Source organism: Vanellus vanellus, assembly GCF_965231255.1.
Source record: "Vanellus vanellus genome assembly, chromosome: 2".
Taxonomy (NCBI): domain Eukaryota; kingdom Metazoa; phylum Chordata; class Aves; order Charadriiformes; family Charadriidae; genus Vanellus; species Vanellus vanellus.
Window position 1 is genome coordinate 79,539,423 of NC_138906.1, and position 20,463 is coordinate 79,559,885.

The 20,463-nt window shown below is 39.5% G+C and overlaps 1 protein-coding gene across 1 annotated transcript in view; it reads left to right on the plus strand.

Annotated features, from left to right (window-relative positions):
- Window positions 1-20,463, plus strand: part of PIGN (phosphatidylinositol glycan anchor biosynthesis class N) — a 112,522-nt gene that overhangs the window by 22,799 nt on the left and 69,260 nt on the right. The window contains exons 3-8 of the mRNA XM_082479394.1: window positions 1,336-1,457; window positions 2,569-2,667; window positions 8,024-8,130; window positions 14,932-15,056; window positions 16,132-16,262; window positions 19,931-20,047. Coding sequence (XP_082335520.1) covers window positions 1,336-1,457; window positions 2,569-2,667; window positions 8,024-8,130; window positions 14,932-15,056; window positions 16,132-16,262; window positions 19,931-20,047 — 701 coding nt within the window. The remainder of the gene's footprint in view (window positions 1-1,335; window positions 1,458-2,568; window positions 2,668-8,023; window positions 8,131-14,931; window positions 15,057-16,131; window positions 16,263-19,930; window positions 20,048-20,463) is intronic.

Genomic DNA, 20,463 nt, shown 5'->3' on the forward strand with positions numbered 1-20,463 from the left:
TTTTATATTTTTCACTGTATTATTTGTGTTATTCCAAATAGTCCTGTGAGCTTTCAAGTAGACCTGAGAATGTGAGGTCTAAGATGAGTTTTTAAAAAAAAAAAAAAAAAAAGCAAACCAACAAGCAACCTGTGAATTGTGCAAGCTTAGAGTGGAGCCTGAAACTTTAGGTTGTGGTTTGATTCTTACTTCATTAGTGGGAAATATATTTAGAGCTGAGTGTATGGATCCTGTAATAACAGTTGTATAAAGTCTCTGTTAAAAATAAAGTTACAAAGCATGAACTTAGAATCTACTAAGGCTAAAACACATCTGATAAAAATATAGCAAATTTTGTAGCTTGTATCATGAACAACAAAAGTACAGTTTCCTGGTAGATTTGACTCTTAAAAACTGCTTTGAATTTGTTAAGAAGATTCGGCTGCTTTTTTCCTAAACATTAGTGTAAGGTGTGTCCTGGTGTGTTTTGTTTTCTTTCTTTTTCCCCTTGCTCTGACAACGGGCAGTGAATCTTTCTCTTCTTCCAGAAGATGGAGACAAGAAAACAGCATATGGTAATGCTCGCTGCTTGCTCTCCGACAGGCTCCAGCTGTTCATATCTTCAGCAGACAAGAGTAATTTATGAGGCTGTTTCTTACACTTGGGCTTTGTCCTCTGTTTTCTTCGCTTTTTGTGTGTTATAACTATTGTATGAGCATAATCCCTAGACAATTTATGTATTTCTGTATATGTGGGGAGAAGGTATTCTCCTTCACTTCGGTGTAATTGCAAAAGATACAAGGCTTACTTAAATTTTCTCCATGTTGCTGAAATGATTTGCACCTTAGATTTATGTGGTTTTTAAATTCTCTTGGTGCTGGCTTCCGATACACAGCACAAATAAAGGCAGACATAGTCACAACAAGTAACTATAGTTGAGTATATTTAATGAATAAGAGAAGATCGAACTAGACACTTTGAAGCTAAATGGAAAGAACAAAAAAATGTAACACCAGGCAGAAACAATCTGTTAGGGCAGAAAAAAGTAAGCTGTAGCAGAAAGCAGCAGAAAAAAATAGTATGTTAATTCTAAGTGTATTAGAACACCACCTAAAGTCCTCTGTTTGCAGTGCTGATGGGCCACAATAGTAATGTTCTCTGTGGGGTGTTATAATAAACAACTACTTTTCTGCTTGTTTTGCTGCACAGGAGGCAGTAGTGAAAATCTGGTTTTGTCTGGGTTGGGTTTTTTTTTTTGCGTTTCCTGCCTCACATCTACCTGTCATTCTTTTTATCTGCAATTCATTGTACTTTCAAGAAGTCATGAGCATTAACTGCCTTGTATTCTGTTTTCAGGGGTATTCTAGAGAATAATGGCAGCTGGGGAATCTCTCACACCCGGGTCCCAACAGAATCCAGGCCAGGGCACGTTGCACTTATAGCTGGATTTTATGAAGATGTCAGTGCAGTTGCTAAAGGTATGCCGCTCCTAAAGCTTTGAGCACTGTCCTCCAAAATCAAGTGTTGTAGTGATGTGCTGAGTTTCTAGATGATTATTAATAAATACCCGCGTAGTGGTTTGTGTACCAAGATTACATGGAAAAGAATAATTTCGGATTGATTTCCCACTCTTAATGTTGGTAACTATGAAGATAGCTTACGTAAGTTAGTATTTTGTAACATGGTAAAATTTAGCACCCTGAGTCTAAAAGCAGAACCTTATGGAATGAACTCTTCATGTAATAGAGTTTTTAATTATCATTTGGGATGTCATGGGAGATGGCTAAGTAGATGGCAGAAACAAGAAGTGAACTGCAGTGTCCATTGCTAGGCTGAGTTGGAGAATCAGTAGCAAAATAAAGCGAGAACCCCAACTATGTGTTTTGTCCAGAGCTAGCTGTTACTGCGTGCTTGGTGGATAATAATGTGCAACAAGCCTTCGTGTTACTGACTTGGTCTTTTTATTGTGGTCCTCTGTCTTCCCCCAGGCTTCCAGGCCTGAGCACTTGTAGTGTTGTGTGTTGGTTTTGGACAGGGGAGGTAAGAGGAATTTCTTGGTCTTGGCCGTGTTCCTAATGAAAAGGTTCTTCCTCTGACATCTGCTATAAATGCAGGATTGGCGGGAATTTCTGTTAAGAGCATCTCTTTATGTTTCTGTCAGCTGCCTTGTCATGGAAACAGAACATTTGAAGGTTTTATTGTGATGAGGTGGAATGTGACTGCTGGAAATACGATATATGCGTGTGTAATTTATTGCCTAAAATGCCAAAAGCTGAGTTCAGACAACAGGGGATTTAGAATTCAGGAGAATTTTAGCTGTTTTGAAGGTAAACTACCTGTGTGTTTTGTCTGTTTGAATCCCTGCATAATGAGATGGGCTTAGGTTTTCAGCAAACTTGTTAATGAATGGGGGACTAATTGCAAATAGAGGTTGAAATGGAAGTAAAACAGACTTGCAAAGTGGAATTCATTGTGAAATAATATAAAGGAAAGTTTAAAAAAAAACAAAAACATTTTGCATGGACTATCAATCTTAGCAGTCATTGAGATATTCTGGCAACCCCATTTAAATCCACGTTTGTTTAACAGGATGGAAGGAGAATCCAGTGGAATTTGACTCTGTTTTCAACGAAAGTAAATATACTTGGAGCTGGGGAAGCCCAGATATTTTGCCGATGTTTGCAAAAGGTAAGGTAACATTTTATGAATCTTTAACACATAGTTACCAGGCAGTAAAATAGAGACATTTAAAAATTGTGAGTTAGAGAAGAAGGTGAATAAAGTATTTCTGGTTTGTATATTTGTATACCTGATTCCTAGTTTGTGAATTCAAGACTGGGTGAAGAAAAAGAAGGCGGCTTTTATAGGGGATATCCCTATTTATTATTCATCCATTTAAATAGGTCTTGCCTACTTGTTTCAGCATACTAAATGAAACACACCCTTAGTTAAAAGGACCTAATATTTTTTCTTTGGTTGAAGTTTAAAGCTCTTGTTTGCAAGCCTGCAGCTGGCATTTTCTTCCTCTGCATGCAGCTCCCAGTGAATCAGGTGATAAAACTACAGTCATGCTTTTTGAGCATGTCTGAGCTGGAGAAGTAGCTTATTATGGGTTATCCTTCTTCTACTCTAGAACAATAACATGTAAAGGAAATAACTTTATGCAAGTAGGAACTGCCTGGTACTATGGCTGAAGCTGAGGTCTTTTCCCCATGGTGTGCAGTGTGTTAAAGTCTTGTCAGCCAAGTGCAATTGGTCTTTCAGCATGCAGAGATTGCTGAGCAACATTTCAAAATTTTAAAGTGCCTCCAAGTTTAATTTTGTTTTTTATTCTTCGAAGAATGAGGGCACATACACCCTTTCCCATAATCTCAGAGTAAAAGAGACTGAAGTGAAAAGGGGGCAAGATAGGGACATATGCTGCTGTTCTGTTCTAAGTATTGGCATTGACAAATCAGAAAAATGTTATAGGCAGGATAGGAGTGGAATCTAATACTGCTTTAGAAAAAGTGTACATCATATTTCTCATGATGATTCTTGAACTTTTTCTGAACTCCAGTCTCTTCCGCCTCTCCTCCTGATATCCCTCCCCTCCCCCCCCCCCAAACACACACCTCTTTTCTGTTCTTTGCTTTATCCCCATAAGCTTATGTTAAGCTGTAAAAATATCTCCTGATAATTTCCCATGACCTCAGATTACAGTTTGTATTTGGGAATATTGTGATGGCGGCTGGGGAGAGGGGAAAGGTGGTACACTGCGTTGCACAGCTTATTTACATTTTTGGAGTTATGTACTTGGGAAAATATTTGGGGAATTCAAGAATTTCCCAGAGCCCTGTCCTTCTACTAGTTTTGTTTGAGTAAGAAGATAAGCACAGGACTTGGAAGCAGCTTTGATGTTATCTGGAGGGATGTGCAAGGGTAATACCATGCTGTTGCTCTGTCTCTCGATATGGCTTGTTCTGAATGGCATCAACAATGGAGTTTTCTTTTGCAGGGGGAGGGAAATCCCCCGAAACAGAGAGGTTTAGTGCAGCACTGTATCTGAGAAGTAGGTGCTGTGTGGGAAAATGAATCATAGTTTCTCGTGATAGAAAGGTAGATTAACTTCTTTCAGTAGAAAAAGATATTTACCCTTCTTCCAAAGAGAAGTTTTATAACACAGAAAGGGTTTTATAATACAGAGTTTCCAAAGAGAAAAGTTTTATAATAGAGGGAATGGAATCAAGTATTTGTTTTTTAACTTTACTTTTATAGAAAAGCCAAAAAGGAGATAGGGAAGCATAGCTTAATTTCTCTCCCTCTTTCCATGTTGCAAATTAGTAATCTCACAGGACTCTTCTTGTGTGTATTTTATCATGCCAAAATGTTCAGAATTTTATTAGCTGTTTCACTGCTTTCATTGGATGATGCCTAAAGAGTATGTAACACCTGCTGGTTTTTGGGAGGGAGAGAAAAATCCCTTGTGGCCTGTTATTGTCTATGTTATTCGGGTCCTTTTCCTATCATAAAATAAATATTTCAATTAAATGGTTGAGGATTCTATAGAGAAGGTAAATAAAATGTTCACAGATCTCCTTTAATATCAAAAATAGATATTCATGAAATCTAAATTTGTTGAAGTCTCAGTGACTCTGTGATTAGTGTTTTAGTCTGAGAAAATCTGCAACGTACCTTTGGAACTGGTGTGCAATTTACTTATATCTTAAGCAGGATTAAAATGTGTTAGTTTCTAATAGTTAAACTTACTTAAGCTACTGTCCTGGTTTCAGCTGGAATAGAGTCAATTTTTTTCCTAATAGCTGCTGTGTTTTGGATTTTGTATGAGAGTAATGTTGATAACACATATTGTTTTAGTTGTTGCTAGGTAATGCTTATATTAAATGAAGGACTTTTTGAACTTCCCCTAGAAGCTGAGAAGAAGCATACACAGGACAAGCCGGTGAAAGAAATACTCCATACCATAAATGTCATGCTCAGTGTATAAATGGGGGTTGGCTGGGGGGTGGGAATTCACGATCGCTGCTCAGGATGGGATGGGCAATTGATCCTCAGGCTGGTGAGAGCAACTTGTGTTGCATCACTTCATTTTGTGTATTCTTTTGCCATTGTTTTTTTTTTTTTTTCTCTTTTCTTACTTTTCTATTAAACTGTCTTTACCTCAGCCCACGAGTTGTTCTTTTTTCCTTTTTTCCCCCTACTTGTTCTCCCTCTTCTCCCTACCCCACTGAGGTTGCGGAGGTGGGGGGGGGCGTGTGGAGAAGGGAGGGAGTGAATGACTGTGTGGTCCTAGTTGCTGGCTGGGGTTAAACCACAACAGCTGCACAGATTCAGTGTGCTAATTTTAACCTTATTTTCTATGATATTTTTAGATGATGACCTTGAAATTATCAGAAAATAATGTACTTTGAAAATGCCTGTGTTATTTCCAGAATGCTCTTTAAAATTTTGAGTGCTTCTTCTAGACTTGTCAGAATTTGAAGTTTGACTTGAACAGTCCAGTCCTGTACTGTTTTCTCATGCATCTAGGTTGGAATATAATCCAGAATATTAAATGTCGTACTGAAAAAGGAGCTGAGGCTGTTGCTTCTGTTACGGGAAGTGGATGTTAGTCCTTTGCATCCAGATTGCTGTTTGTTCCAGAGGTTCCCTTTCTCTCTGTTGGAAGCTAGCAGCCACTCTAGGGTCATTGTTCAGCTTGAGTATGAAGAAGAGTATCATTGAGACCATAGGGACAACCGGCTCAAGCCTTTGTCAGGGTTATTCTGGACAGACAGACCTCTTGATTTCCTCTTCTAGTTCCTTGTTCCTACAGCACACCAAGAAAAATGCAGAATTTCTCACATTCCTCACCTGGCTGTGTTTGACTGCTCTCTGATGCCTGCACTCTGTCAGCTCAGTGTCTGACTGTCCTTGTGCCTTCATTCTTTTTTCCCCTCTTTTGTGCCTGCAAAATTTGCTAGCAAAAGTATCCTTCTGGTCTGGGCTCTGACCCATGAAAGACTTGTCGGACACAGGACCTGCCCCGCTAGCAGAGTGAGAGCTTTCTGCAAGACGTAAATCTTATTGTAAGAGCATGATAACTTGATCCCTGATCCTAATATTTGAATATTGATACTGTGGATGAGATGATGTGCCAGGTAGTTCTGCAATAGGAATATGTGGTATCTGCTGTGGGACTTTCTGGCACCTCCCGTTATTTCCCCATAGTGTAATGGCAGCACCAAACCCAGTAAAGTTCTGTACTCGCTTCTAAAGGATGTTTTTGCCCCTGGTTTCCTTCTACTTCTCTGTCCCATCTTTGCTTCCTCGTCCCTGGACTTAAAGAAAACATTTGGCATACTGTTGCTTGCCACCTCTCAAACAACAGCAATAAAATAATATTTTGTAACATATTGCATAGTAGGTTTTCTTATTTAAAAAGAAATCCTTTATTTAAGCCATGCAGGCAGTCTAAAACTTTCCTAGTATGGCGTCATTTTGCAGTGCAGTGTTGGGTGGGGTTGGTTTTTTTTTTTTTGCTCTACTAGAAATTAGAAATGGATAAATAGTAGATTTGTTCCTTTGCCTCATCTGCAAACTGCATGCTTTCATTTGGCTTTCTTGGTGTGGCACCTCTCAAAGACAAGTCTTCTCAGGTTTGCTGTGACACTGCGGAAGAACAGTACAGCACTCTACCATCTTAGGCCATCAGTCATCCTGACAGTGATGGCCAGGGCTTATTTCTTCTTTTTGAAGTAATTTATCCACCAATTGGAACTCCTTAATTCATTTTTTAACGCCTAGGAGTATTTTCTTCTTTTTCATTAAGACTGTGAGAATTGCAGTGAGTGTTCTGAGTTATAAGTAGTAGTAACATCTCCTGGGGGGTAGGGGGGAGCTGCACCAGAAAATCTGTGCCAGCTTTCATCTTCATGGCCTGAAATACCTGCATCCCTTGTGTGGGTTTGGACATAATCTTGGTTAAACAGCTCCTTTATAATGAGATGTTAGTTCATTCACAAGCCTGGAAGCTTACAAAACTGCATTATATAATTGTGACATCCAGCAACTCAGTTATATTCTCTCTGGCCATCAACTGATAGAAGAACATTTTCCCTCTGGGGGTTTACGTAGTCACAGTAGAAATAGTATCCCTGAGCTGTAACAGCTCAGCCATTGACTGAATTATTTTGTGAAATCCCACCTAACTTCAGGTCTTTCCAGGACTTCAGAAATTTACTTTTTTCTAGGTCTCCATCTCCGCCTCCACCCCCCTTTCTCTGCTTTGCTCTATTGACAGTGAATACAGAATGAAATTGCCTTGTCCAGATGCTGTGTTTTCGCATCAGTGGCCCTCATGTTGTACTTTATGCCTGAACATAGCCCAGTAGTTCTCCCTTTTACATTTTGAATCCATGTTTTAAGGATGCACACTTTGAATATCGTCTTTCTGAAGCTATCCGCTTGGCTTTCAATGCTGTATTGCTCCCTAGAGTTGATGTACAGTAACTAAGTTACATTCTTCCTGTTGCCTTCCTTATATGTGATATATGAAGTTTTCCTGTGTAAAAGGCCTCATTGATAGGGCAGTCTTGTATGATTCAGTTTAACAACCACGAGCTAAGTACATTTTCTTAAACAAAAAAAAAAAAAACAAAACACTTGTGTTTCAAACAAGGCTTTTAATGTCTGGCTTTTTCTGTTAGAAGTTTCTTGATGAAATTCCTTGTTTCAAAACTAAATTCTGTTTAATTTGTTTTAACCGGGGTTTATTCTACTTCTATATGCTTTTCCATACTTTATTTCCTCACCTGAGCATACTGGATAACGTTGCTCCTCATTCCCCTGAGCTGCTGATAAGCTAATGAGTTAAAATGGTATCCAGGCTTCAAAAAAACATAAATGATGGGAAAGTTTAAAATAAGGATAAAATGTCTTTGAATTTGGATTATGGTTCTTGATATGTTTCTATTCCTATGCATTAATATTTGCGTATTTTTGACTATGAGAAAAGGAGGAAAACTTTTCTCTATCTCCTACTTCATCTATATTGTTTTTGCAGGTGCTACTGGGGATCACGTTTATACATTTTGTTACACGGCAGAAAGTGAAGACTTCGGAGCACGAGATGCAGCAGAGCTTGACACATGGGTTTTTGATCATGTTAAGGTGAGCAGAGAATCTTTTTATGCTACTTGTGTATAAAAAGCACAGCTGGATGTTAACTTTATCATAAAACATGTTAACTTTGTCATGGAACTGGAAAGTAAGAAATTTTTGAAAGACCTATCGCTTGGGGTCATAAATAAAAATTGCTTGAATTGATTGTCATGACTAGCGTAGTGGAAGCTTAGAGGAAGTATTTTGTCATTCAATGCTAATAAAAAAAACCTAACTGTAATAAAAGTATGCTTTAAAAACATTTGGTTTTTCTTTGACTTAAATTTACGTATAATCTTAAACCCATTTTAAAGCACTACAGAATGTGATTAGTTAAGAATTTTATAACAAATATTATGACATGGCAGAAATGGTAAATCTTCATTATGAGAATGTATTATTGACTTAATTTTAGGCAGGCTTGTACCCACTGTAATTGTATAGCGTGGCTTGTTCTGATGCATGTAGCTGATTCCTGATTATCTACTGTGGTTCATGCTATGCTGTGGCTGTCAGAGAAGTCATGGTTAGTTGGGGGGGATGGGACGGAGGCAGCAGTATAACTTGTTCACATTGTGCTCCGCTCAGCTAACTTGGGTCAGTGCTGGTTCATGACTGCTTTCTGTGACGTTGTCACTGTAAGTATTAATAGTCCAAGGCACATAGTTTCTGATTATTCATTAATTCCTATATTCATGTTATTCCATGCTACCTCATTTATCCTGGATAAAGAAATGGTTATAGTGGGTATCAGTGTATAAATATCTGTATCAGTGGAGCAATTAGGTGAGTTACTTTCTGAATCTCATAAGAATGTTATTGAACTTAAAACTTCTTCCACAAGATCTCTGGGCTGCATCCATTAACATTAGCTAACCAGCATAAATCAAATCAAACCAAAAATAAAACCAAATAAACCAATAAATAAACCAAATTAGTAGCTTCATTAGGAAGCCAAGGGCTGTTCTGCTTTAAACAGTGACGTAGCATAGAAAAATTCCTCGTAGTTTGCTAATTTTCAAAGGAAATTATTTTCTGAGTTTGCAAGTGAAAAGATGTTTTTTCTAGCTGCCACCCTCTCTCTGAGCTTGCACTTGTGCCAGGTTGTGTGTTGTAATGCATATGAATAATACAAATCAAATTAGACTGTCAATTACACTTGGATAGCTGTTGTCTTAAAGTTGCACCCTGCTGTCATTTGGAGCTGCACAGGTATGTGAGGGTGGTACTACCTTTCTTTTGCTTCAAAACACCTAATAGCATTTCTTCTTTCAAACTATAATGATATGCTTGATATATATGTCATTACTGATTACTTCTTCCTTGGAACCAGCACCATTATTTTAAAGACTTATTTTGCCTACCTAAATTTCATACTGTGAATGGATAGGACTTGATTGACTGGTGTAAAACACTCATTCCATTAATCATCTCTTCAGTTACACATCAGTGATTGCTTCAGAAGCATGAAACTTGAGGCAGACTGAAACTGAGGTCACTCTGCTATTATAACTCAAACAACTCTCAGCTATGCTGGTGAGATTATATAAGTAACAATGACAATTTGCTGAAACTAAGTTCTCCTTTGCCTGTGGTTTTTTTTCTTTTCTTCCTTTGAGTTTTATCTCAAATACTTAATGACGTATCATTTAACTCTCTGTTGGGCAAAATGGTCCCTGGATTTCTGACTCTAGGAAGTAAAAGGCACTGAAGTGTACTCCCTCTCCACTGTGTAGTCAGCAGGTCCCAAGCACCACAAGGGCTGCTTGTGGCTTCCTCTGCCCCAAGAAAAATGGGGATAAAATGGAGAAAAGCTAACTAGTGTTTGGGCTACAATAGGTGGCACACTGAAATTGCTTCTTCCCTTAAAAAGTGCTAACAAATGATAACTCTGTTGGTCGAGATGTGAAATTCTGGCTAGTTTTTATTTGTATGAATCAGAAGGAGATTGCTTAAATCATGAGTGGAGGAAAAAATGTATGATACTTGATAGTCCTGTCATGTCTACTTGTGATACAAGGTGATCCTAGCCCTTTCTTGGGACAGAGAGAATTGAGTATAGACTAGACTGGGTGGCATTTTTATGTGCAGCAGAGTGAAAACTCAGTAAACCAGTTTTGGTGCAATCCCAAGCACAAATACAGGCTCAGCAGAGAATGGCTGGAGAGCAGCCTTGAGGAGAAGGACCTGGGTGTGCTGATTGACGAGAAGCTCAACACGAGCCAGCAATGTGCGATCGCAGCCCAGAAGGCCAACCGTAGCCTGGGCTGCATCAGAAGCAGCGTGGCCAGCAGGCGAAGTGTGGCCAAAGGAGGTGACTCTGCCCCTCTAATCCACTCTCATGAGACCCCATTTGGAGTACTGCATCCAGCTCTGGAGTTCCCAAAATAAGGACATGGACCTGTTGGAGCATGTCCAGAAGAGAGCCACGAGGATGATCTGAGGGCTGGAGCACTTCTCCTGTGAGGAGAGGCTGAAAGAGTTGGGGCTGTTCAGTCTGGAGAAGAGAAGGCTCTGGGGAGATCTTATTGTGGCCTTCCAGTACCTAAAGGAGGCCTACAGGAGAGCTGGGGAAAGACTTTTTACTAGTGCATGTAGCTGTAGGATGAGGGGGAATGGCTTTAAACTATAAGAGGGCAGGTTCAGATTGAACATTAAGAAGTTGTTGTTCACTGTGAGGGTGGTAAGGCACTGGAACAGGTTGCCCAGAGAGGTTGTTGAGGCCCCATCCCTGGAGGTGTTCAAGGCCAGGCTGGATGTGGCCTTGGGCAACCTGGTCTAGTGAGAGTTGTCCCTGCCTATGGCGGAGGGGTTGGAACTCGATGATCTTCAAGGTCCTTTCCAACCTAAACCATTCTACGATTCTAATTTTGATGTGTGGTAATAGTTTGGGTGTGGTTTGGAGTTGATTGACTGTGTTTTTTTTCTGATTTTGGGGGGGGCGGGTTTAGAGGTCTTCAAAATAATTAAGGGCTTGAGTGTAATTTATTGTGAGGTGGCCCAGTGATTCTCAGTTCAATAACCTTTACCTAGATCATAGTTTGTCTGTGCTAAACTAAAATTAGGGAGCAAAATACTGGGAGTCTAGTTTAAGTAACAGGCAAAAATAATTGGTCTTTTTAATGCAATTTTTCTTTAAGTATTTTGTGAAAAACAGTTTTATAAGATTGAACTCTTTGTAGGGTAAAATTATTAAAATTCCGGGAACTCAAACAGTCTTGGAGATGAGTCCCAGTAGTGATCTAACACAATTTATTATGACCACAGGGTAGGATATGCTCAAGGTATTCAGTTGATGTCTTCTGACTTAAATGGGCATGTAGGTGCAAATGACAAACTTTTTTTTTTTTTTTTTTTTTTGGTCTTTTCTCATTTCGAACACAGTATCTCATTTTGCCTTGGGCCCCTTTCTGCTGGAAGAAGGCCAGACCAAGCCTTCAGACTGTCCCTTCCGTACAGGGTAGGGGGCAGAGTCCAGAACTGAATGATGTTAAACTTTGAAGCTCTGCAGACACTGCCATGACCTGATGTTGATTTCTGCCAGCGGATTTCAATACAGATAGCTCTGCTCTAATTAGCAGTACAATGGTTGAATGATTTATTTTAAATAAGTGTAGGAGTCTTGTGCATGAGCATGCTCAACTGATATAAACCTGGCATATATATGTTTGTCCTGCCTCTGTACATTTATTTTACATCTAAAAACCAGCATAACTATTTAAACTCTTGCATCCGTACAAATTAGCATGCACAGCTTTAATCAACCAATTTAATTAAGTTGTACTGGATTTATGTATGAAGGAGCTTTGTGAAAGGAGAAAGGTTGTTGGTCTCTTTCTCCCTGTACATCCATGCAGTCAGCAACAGTTTATCAGCTCTGTTAAAGGATCATGCTTCCGTGGAGGGCTCTGGGGGAACAAATGGTTGCCAGCAACTTCTGTTAAACATCTATGGAGTTCACATATGGAGTCCACATTTTGTTCAGACATCAGTAAATCCTGTACTTGCTAGACCTTCTACGTAGTCTTTTTTCTTCTTTGCTTTCTCCAAGGAGGGAGATGATACTAAAAGATTTCACATCTTTGTAACCAAACTTGTCTTGTAATATAAATATTAATATCACATTATAATTAACTTTAGAGTTTATTGTGAATGTTTTAATGGGAAATTTATTGCTGATCTTACTAAATTGTGTATCAGTTGTAGCCAGGGCATTATTTGTTGTTAGTTGCCAGAAAAGCATAGAGAAGTTGCCAGAATCATAGAAAAAGAAGGTTGGAAGAAAGCTGTAGTGGTCATAGAGTCCAACTCCCTGCATGAAGGAGGGCCAGTTAGAGCAGGCTGCTCAGGCCTTGCCCAGTCAAGTTTTGAGCATCTTCAAAGGCAGAAATTCAGCAACCTCTTGAGCACCTGTTCCAATATCTGGCTACAGTTATGGTTTTAAAAAATAATTTTAAAAAGTGTCTTTATCTTACTGGAATTTCCCACATTTCAAACTGTGAGTTTCCCCTTGTCCCATCATCAAGGCCCTCTGAGCAGTCTGGATCAATCTTCTCTTCACCCTCCCAGTAGATGGCTGTAGACAGTAATGAGATCTCTCCTTAGCTGCCTTTTCTTGAGACTGGAGAAACTGAGTTCTGTCAGCCTCTGTTGTTTACTCACATCCCTGAAACTTCTTGGTGGCATCTGGCTTAAATATACAAGGGAGGTAATATTACTGAATGGAGCAAATAAAAGGGAAACAAAAAAAATTGAGGCAGAAACAATATGTTTACAATGAACATATAATGGTGGCTTGGAAACTAGTGTTGAGTGGTGGTAGGTCTCAAGTTTTGTGAAGACTGAATACCAAAAAGACGAGGCCTTTAGGTAGGCTACAGGGAGATAGAAGGATAGTGCTGGGCAGGTGGTTCAGCAACCTGCAGAGGAAGGTGAAGTGTTTTTTGCCCTTGCCGTTTGATGTCCTGCTTACCAACTCACCGCCTTTATCAGCCTAAGATAACTCCTTGCGGTGAACTTCCTATTTGTTTTTTTTCAATAAACCATTTAAAAAAATGTTTCATGGGATAAAGTTTGCTATTTGCTCTGGGAAAAGATGCCATGTCTTAGGTTACACCCATCTTCCTTTTGTCGTCTCATTCTTAATTAGCCAGAGTTTGGGCAAGCTCTTCTGGCTGCTGCTGCTCTGGGTTACGAAGTGTCTGGGGCTGGGGGAGTGGGGTGGTTTTAGTATGTCGTGGGGACTCCCCTGGTGGGAGAAAAGAAGCTCAGCCTTGCCTTCCACGCAATGGCTACTTTCGCTTAATCAGTCTGTGATAGAAAAATACCTGCCTTCTAATATTGATCTACGTTTTGGATTTAATTTTGAGAGTTTCCCATTTGTCTGTTCTGATATGTTTTTTCCTTTTGTTTAGTTAAAATAAGAAAACACAATTATACTATATCCTGCAAGTTACTGGTGTGCTCTGGAAGGCTTCTTCAGTCTGTGGTCAAATATATGCAGGTGTGTTGTGGTTTAGGCCAAGTGGAAGGACCCCTGTCAGAAATTGAGATCTCCATAAAAATAATTATATTATTATTGAATGTGATTGGATTTTGTTCTTGTATCTTTATTTAAAATATCTTTATGTCTTGTATCTTTATTTAAAATATCTCTGGACTTTGGTCATGATTTTATTTGGACAAGAGCTGAAGTTGAGAATGTGCAAATATTAGTCCATGTGGCTTGTCCGTTCGGGGGGGGGGAAGGTGAAATTGTGTACTACCATGGTTTCCTGACGCAGCTTGCTATGATACTCTTGCTTCCAGTTTGGTCTTCCTCTGGGTATAGTGATTTTCGTTTACAGAAGGTATGAGGTTTAGTTTTTAGGAGCTCCACCACTTCACAAGCGAGTGGTGGACTGCTCTGTTCTCTGGTGGCAGAAATGCTTCACTGGCTCTGTCAGCATTTTCCCTGGACTCTTGTGTGAAATTCGAAGACACTTTCCTTTATATTAGTGTACTGAAAGGTTCTCAGGATGCTCTTTAAACTAAAACTCTACCCAACTTTGTTTCCTTGGGCAGTGCTGTTACTAAGGAGATCATGTTGGAATAGCTGTCTGCTTGCATTTTGCATTGCTGTAGTATGGCTGGTCTAACATAGAATAGTCGTGTCAAGACTCATTCAATCTGAGGGGAAAATACCCCTAGCATCTGCCTCAGGGATGCTTAAGTAGGACATGTGCAAGGCAGATGTATGTTCTGTAGTTCATGTATTTGCAAAGCGTGTCTTGTTCTGTTTGAATTTGGTTTCTGCAAACGAGTTGTAGCTTGGTATCTCAGTCCTGCAGAACCTGCTTCCAAAGCAAGAGCATTTGAGACCATTGCTTCTAGCTTGAAATTGATAGATCAATGGGAATATAAAGCCATGAGTGGATCTTGGGAATGGTGCGTAGTTGCAATGACATAGGAGGCAAAGAAGGGATGATACCAGTTGTCTGGTATTTCTGCCTAAAGAAACTCAAATAACTCAAATAACACTTTAAAAACACCCAAACCACCACCACCAACAACAAAAAAAACCAACCAACCAAAAAAAAAAAAAAGACCCCTCAACTTGAGGAGCGTTGCCTGTCTTAGGCTGAAATATTGGACTTACTATATTGATGGTGCTTATCCTCCAAGAAGTAAATCGGGAAGTAATTATTTTTTCTCTTTCATAACTGTAATAGATGTTTTCATGTCAAAATACTGTGTTTTATTTTTAATAGGCTGCCTATCATCTTTTTCCATTATGCTCTGATTAATATCTTAATGGCTTATTCCATACAGAGCTTCTTTAATTCTTCCAGAAGTAATCAAACATTGTTCTCTGCACTGCATGAAGACAAAGTGGTTCTGTTCCTTCATTTGCTAGGCATAGACACAAACGGACATGCTCATCGGCCAAACTCAAGGTAATTGAGAGATTAAGCATATCTTTCTTATTAGTTTTAAATGCATACAGTAACTTTTTAAAGTGCTATTTATGAAGCCTGAAACAAGACTTGCAGTCCTGAGGGTTTCTACAGTAGGTCATGTATGTCACCATGATTACTTATGTTCTGAATTTTCTGTGTTTTTTCTGCATGAATTTTTTTGGGTTTGAGGTCTCCTCTGTAGAAGTGGCAGATTTTTGCTATATACCACCTTCCTGGTTATACTCCTCTACTCAAGTCTGATTTTTAGCAGGTTGTCTTAGTTATAGTAGACACATGATCTAGAAGATATGTAGGAAATTTTAGTTTTAAATATAAAATAGAAACAATTCTCTGATTCCCCATGGCTGAAATGGATGGTTGAATTTATAGACAATAGTAAGTTCAGGAATAATGGCTGCAAATTTCAACATTACGCTTTAGCTTTCCTTAGGACACTTGAATGAATAGAAGAGTTTAGATTAACAGTACTCATCACCAATTCAACTTGAAGTGCGCTATTTGAGAACTTCCTTTTCATTTCCATGCATGCTTTCAATGTAGGATATTATGTCTTTCGATCCTTGCATACTTTCAAAATCCTTGCTCTGATTTCCGACTTCGTTCCAAAGTTCATACCTGCTGCACGTCTCATGTTATTTTTGTTATGAGTTTTTGAAGATAGAGTTTTAAAACTGACTTTAGCTACAGCAACAAATAGAAAATTAGTTGGCTGAAAGTTAATTGTGGCCACTTTTTCTAAAAATATATAGATTTTTGGTTTAGCTTGTATTCCACAAAACTCTGGGATCTGTGCTGATTCAGGAACCTTCAAACTGTGCTGTGACCATTTAGCATCTCATGTAAGACTTAGAGGAGGAGAGATTTTATGTCTAGGATGCCTTCTGTTAGGTTGAGATTCTGTAGAGGACAAAGCCATCTATAATCAAAGGACTGGGCATTATGGACTGGGTATTATGGACTGGGCATTATGACCATGGATAACTTGCTTTATACCAAGTGTGAGAGCCACCTGGAATATAATAACATTTTTTTTCTTTTTTTTTTTTTTTAGAGAATACAAGGAGAATATTAAAAAAGTTGACGAGGGTATAAAAGAAATTGTTTCGATGATTGAAAATTTCTATGGAAATGATGGAAAAACTGCATTTATTTTAACTTCTGACCATGGAATGACCGATTGGGGTGAGTCTTTTTAAATTTTGAGTCAGCTGAGTTTATGGATGAGTATCTGGAGTGCAATTAGAGTTCTGTCATGGTACAATATATGGAGCCCCTGCTTTGATTTGATATCCTAAGTGTTGCCTGTGTATGAAACCTGTGCAAATTAAGAAATGGTTAATTGGCTGCAGGGGCCCTCATCAGCCCTATGACAGCTGAGTTGCGTATCTGGACAAGTGAAAAAGAAATGAATAGGGTAAAGCTTGACTCCCTTAGTGGCTGCTAGTAGGGAGAAAAAGATGTGAAAAACACCTCTGTCAGCCTCCCTGCAGAAAACTAGCCTGAGCAGGGGGAGGTTTTGTTATTTGGCTGCCAACTGTCAAGCTGTTGCAGCCCATGTGGGACATAAATAGTTATCACTTTGCTCTTGAAGCACCTGGGAAAGATGACAAACTGTGAACTGTTGAAAAACTTTGGGGCAGTCTTTTTGCTTGTTTTGGCCTTTTAGGCACAGTGGAAAGGATGTGACTGCTGTGCGAGGAGGCTGGTGCTGGTGGAGCAGCTGAGAGTACAGAAAGAAGAGTGAGGAAGGTGGCGGGCCAGGCTGGTACCCACAGAGGACACTTGTGAAGGGAATGACCACAGTGTCTCAATGACTTGAGGCAATTTCAGTGTAACTAGGTTAAGGGCAGATGAGAAGAGTTTACAGTGGTGAACTCATTTAAACAATTTTTTTTTCAAGAATTTTAAAAACGCTCCTCTCCTTGTATGCAGCCAATTAAAGTGATAGGTCTTTCTTCTGATGCTGTGTGTGTTTGTAACTCCTAACTGTGATACTTTTAAACCACTTCAGGCAAAATTGGGCATCTTACTCTGTGTGTGAACTCCTAAACTTTTCAAAGGGAAGGGATGCAGATTTTTTCTGTCATCAGTGATGACAAAAATATTCATGTATTTATTCAAAATCACCTAATTGCCTTCTACTTATTTGTAAAATAGTCAGTTTTGAACATTATTTACTGTTACGATGACTGCCACTTGCAATAAAATTTTAATTCTGGCATATTTTTTTTGTTTCAAGTAATCATTTCTTACTTTCTATAAGGGAGGTGTGTATATTTTTTTTATATATATATATATATATGATCATAGGGACCTGAGGAGGTCCAACCACGTACTCAAAGCAGGATTATCTTTGGGATCAGACACGGTTTATCCAGCAGGGCCTTTAAAACCTCAAAGGATGGAGCCTATGCAGCCCCTTTGGGCAGCCTGCAGTGGGGTACAGGAAGGATGCTCCGTTACGTCCTCCCCAAAGCCATTTCTTCTCCAGGTTAAATGAGTCCCAGTCCCTCAGTCTCTCCTCATAGGTCAAGTGCTCCTCCTCCCCCCACTGAGCTCATTCCAGATGGTTGATGTCTTTCTTGTACTGGAGGGGCCCAAAACTGGACCCAGTGTCTAGAGGTTGTCTCACAGGTACTGAGTAGAGGAGGATAATCCCTTCCCTGGACTGTGCTCCTGTTAACGCAGGCCAGGGTGCTATTGGCCTTCCTCACTGCCAGAGTGTGCTTCTGGGGTGTTCTTATTATGTATTGGATCCTTTGAAGGGGAAATAAAAGGTGATAGGAGTAACTCTTCAGGCTTTGAGAACCACTGGCCTGTCATAGCTTTTTGTCATCTCTTTCTGTCTGAAGAAAAAACTTAATCTTCTGCCAGAAGTGTTAATAACTTTACAGTTAACTTCAGTGAGTCCAAGAGCAAAGCCAGAGATGATGCTCAGGCCCATAGCCAGAGGTCTGAAGGCTAGTTCAGTGGTTTTCTGTTTGAGCTTGTAGCATCAGCAACTACTGCAGTCTTTCAGTGGTTATTTGCAGAATGGGATGTGCACCAGTTTTAAAACAAATTAAAAATTAAAAGGGCAGGGGGGACCTATTAAGGAAGAGAACATGTTCTGAACTTGATATGATCAAAGAAACTGTGGTTGTTGGAAAAGCCCAATAAAATCACTTCCTTTCTCAATCTCACTCCATGATTTTGCTTTAAGGTGGTCTCAGATGGAACTGCTGACCACCAACATAGGTGATCCCACACCCACCCTCACCTTGGCCACTTGTTGCGGCTATACCTGGCAGAAGTACTACTGTGTGGTATGCTGGACCAGAAAACGGAAAACTAAACACCACCACCCTTTCTCTCCCTTTTCTTCCCATTCCTCTGAAAAGGTGTGTTTGAAGGGTACTGAGGGGTGGAACAGGGAACTGACCCAGCTGAAAATCAAATTCTGTTTTCCCCTTCTTATAATTCAGATCAGGCCGAAACCTGATTCTTAAAACAGGGGGACGGTGGATACAGCTGCCTCTCTCAGCTGTATCTTCCTTAAAGTGTTGATGGAGGCATTGTCTCAGTAAAATGCTGATGGAGCTGATGGCTTGGTTAAAATGAAAGCTCACCAAAAAATGCACTTTATTCCTGTAATAGAAAGAAATAACTGATGCCTGAAGGATGGAGGAAGCACTCTCTCCATCTGTTCTTTTCCCAAGCTCTGCAAAGAAGAGCAGTTGTTGCTGCTTTTGAGCCCAGAGAGTGCCTTCCAAGGGATTTCTGAACATCGGAAATCTTATTCCCAAACCTGTGCGTTCTTAAGCTTAGGGCTGTTTAAAGAAAGCAAAGCTGGCTCTTCAGCTCTGCCTAGTGATTGTTGTACAGCCTCAATGCTATTCCCAATTTCATACCCAATTCTGGTTTGTTTTTTGTTGTTAAGAAGAAAAGCTGTCCTTAAAGCAGTGTGTTATTCTCTGTCCTTTGTAATTATTAAAATATATATACACAAGCACACATGCAGAAGGAAGAGTTTGTGTCTATGCAAATACAAGGAAAATGTGTAATCTGTGCGGTGACCAGCATAGAGTTTGTATAACAGTGTCATTCCCTTTGGGACTGGATTATCTCACTGCTGTGGTACCTCACCCACTGAGTTCGATGACTGGCATTTCTTTCAAGCTTGTGTGGCTTCTGCTTCAGCGCAGCTGCTGTTGAGACATCATAGTTTTAAAGCTTCCTCCTTTGGGTGGCTGATACGTTAATCTGGAGGGCATTAATTTCCCTGTGGAAGGAAGTAATGTTTTATCAATTTTTAAGGAGTGTGCTACCAGGCTTTAAAACCCTAAAAATGAACTTGTATCACTGGGGAGAGGACAGTTGCAATACATAGTCTCCTGGTTTTGAAATGGAAGTCTGATCCTTTTTTGTGGACCAGAGGTCAGTTCTATATTTCTTTTAGGGCACGAGCCTAATTTTACTCAAATCAACCATCCCTGGTTTCCATGGGATGCTCAGGATAGGCACATGTATGTGTTTTGAGCAAGTAATTCCTCTACATCTTGAGGCTTTTGAATACTTTGGCTTTAGTTTCTGTATGTTAACAGTTTGAGTTTCTTAATATACAAAGTTATATCTTTATAAGCTTGATTTTAAGTGGTACTGATTTCCTTAACTTGCAACTTGAATTTAGCCTTTACTGTTAGTAGCATAGAAATAAGCTATGAAGCTGGAATCAGTTGTCTGTAACAGGATTTTAGTATGCATACTGTAACATGAACTTAGTACATGTGTGCATATATATGTAGGTTTTATTTGGTTTTATACCATCTGTCTTAAAGTTTACACTTGTCTTTTGGTTTGGTGTATCTTAGGATCCCATGGAGCTGGTCATCCCTCAGAAACTTTAACACCGCTGATTGTTTGGGGTGCTGGGGTGAATTATCCACAGAAAGTCACGTCCCAGTTCTTTGAAGACAATTTTTTGAAAGGTAGGTAAAATATAAAACTTAAGTGCAAGATTTTGAGGAAAGGGAGGTGTTTAACTATTACACCTGTTGGTCTTCACTGACTTCTGTTCCATTACGGTAAATATGACTTGCTTTGTGTGGTTTGGAAAGAAGAGGTGACAGGGCATGCCTATGGAGGATATAGCAAAATTGAGTAGATAATATCGGAGTTGGTTTTGTTTTCTAATCATGGAATTGAAGACTTACTTTCTTTGGGTACAGGAGGTTATTCACACTCCTAAAACTTAGTTCCAGAGGAGACTTAATTCTTAGGAAGACCCCCAGAGGTTAAAAGCTATTTGTACAGAAACATGATAAGTTGACATGTCCTAAGACTCTTTTCTAGGTCCGCAGTACAACCCTGGGGACTTTCCAGGAGCTGTCTTGTCTCACTTGCA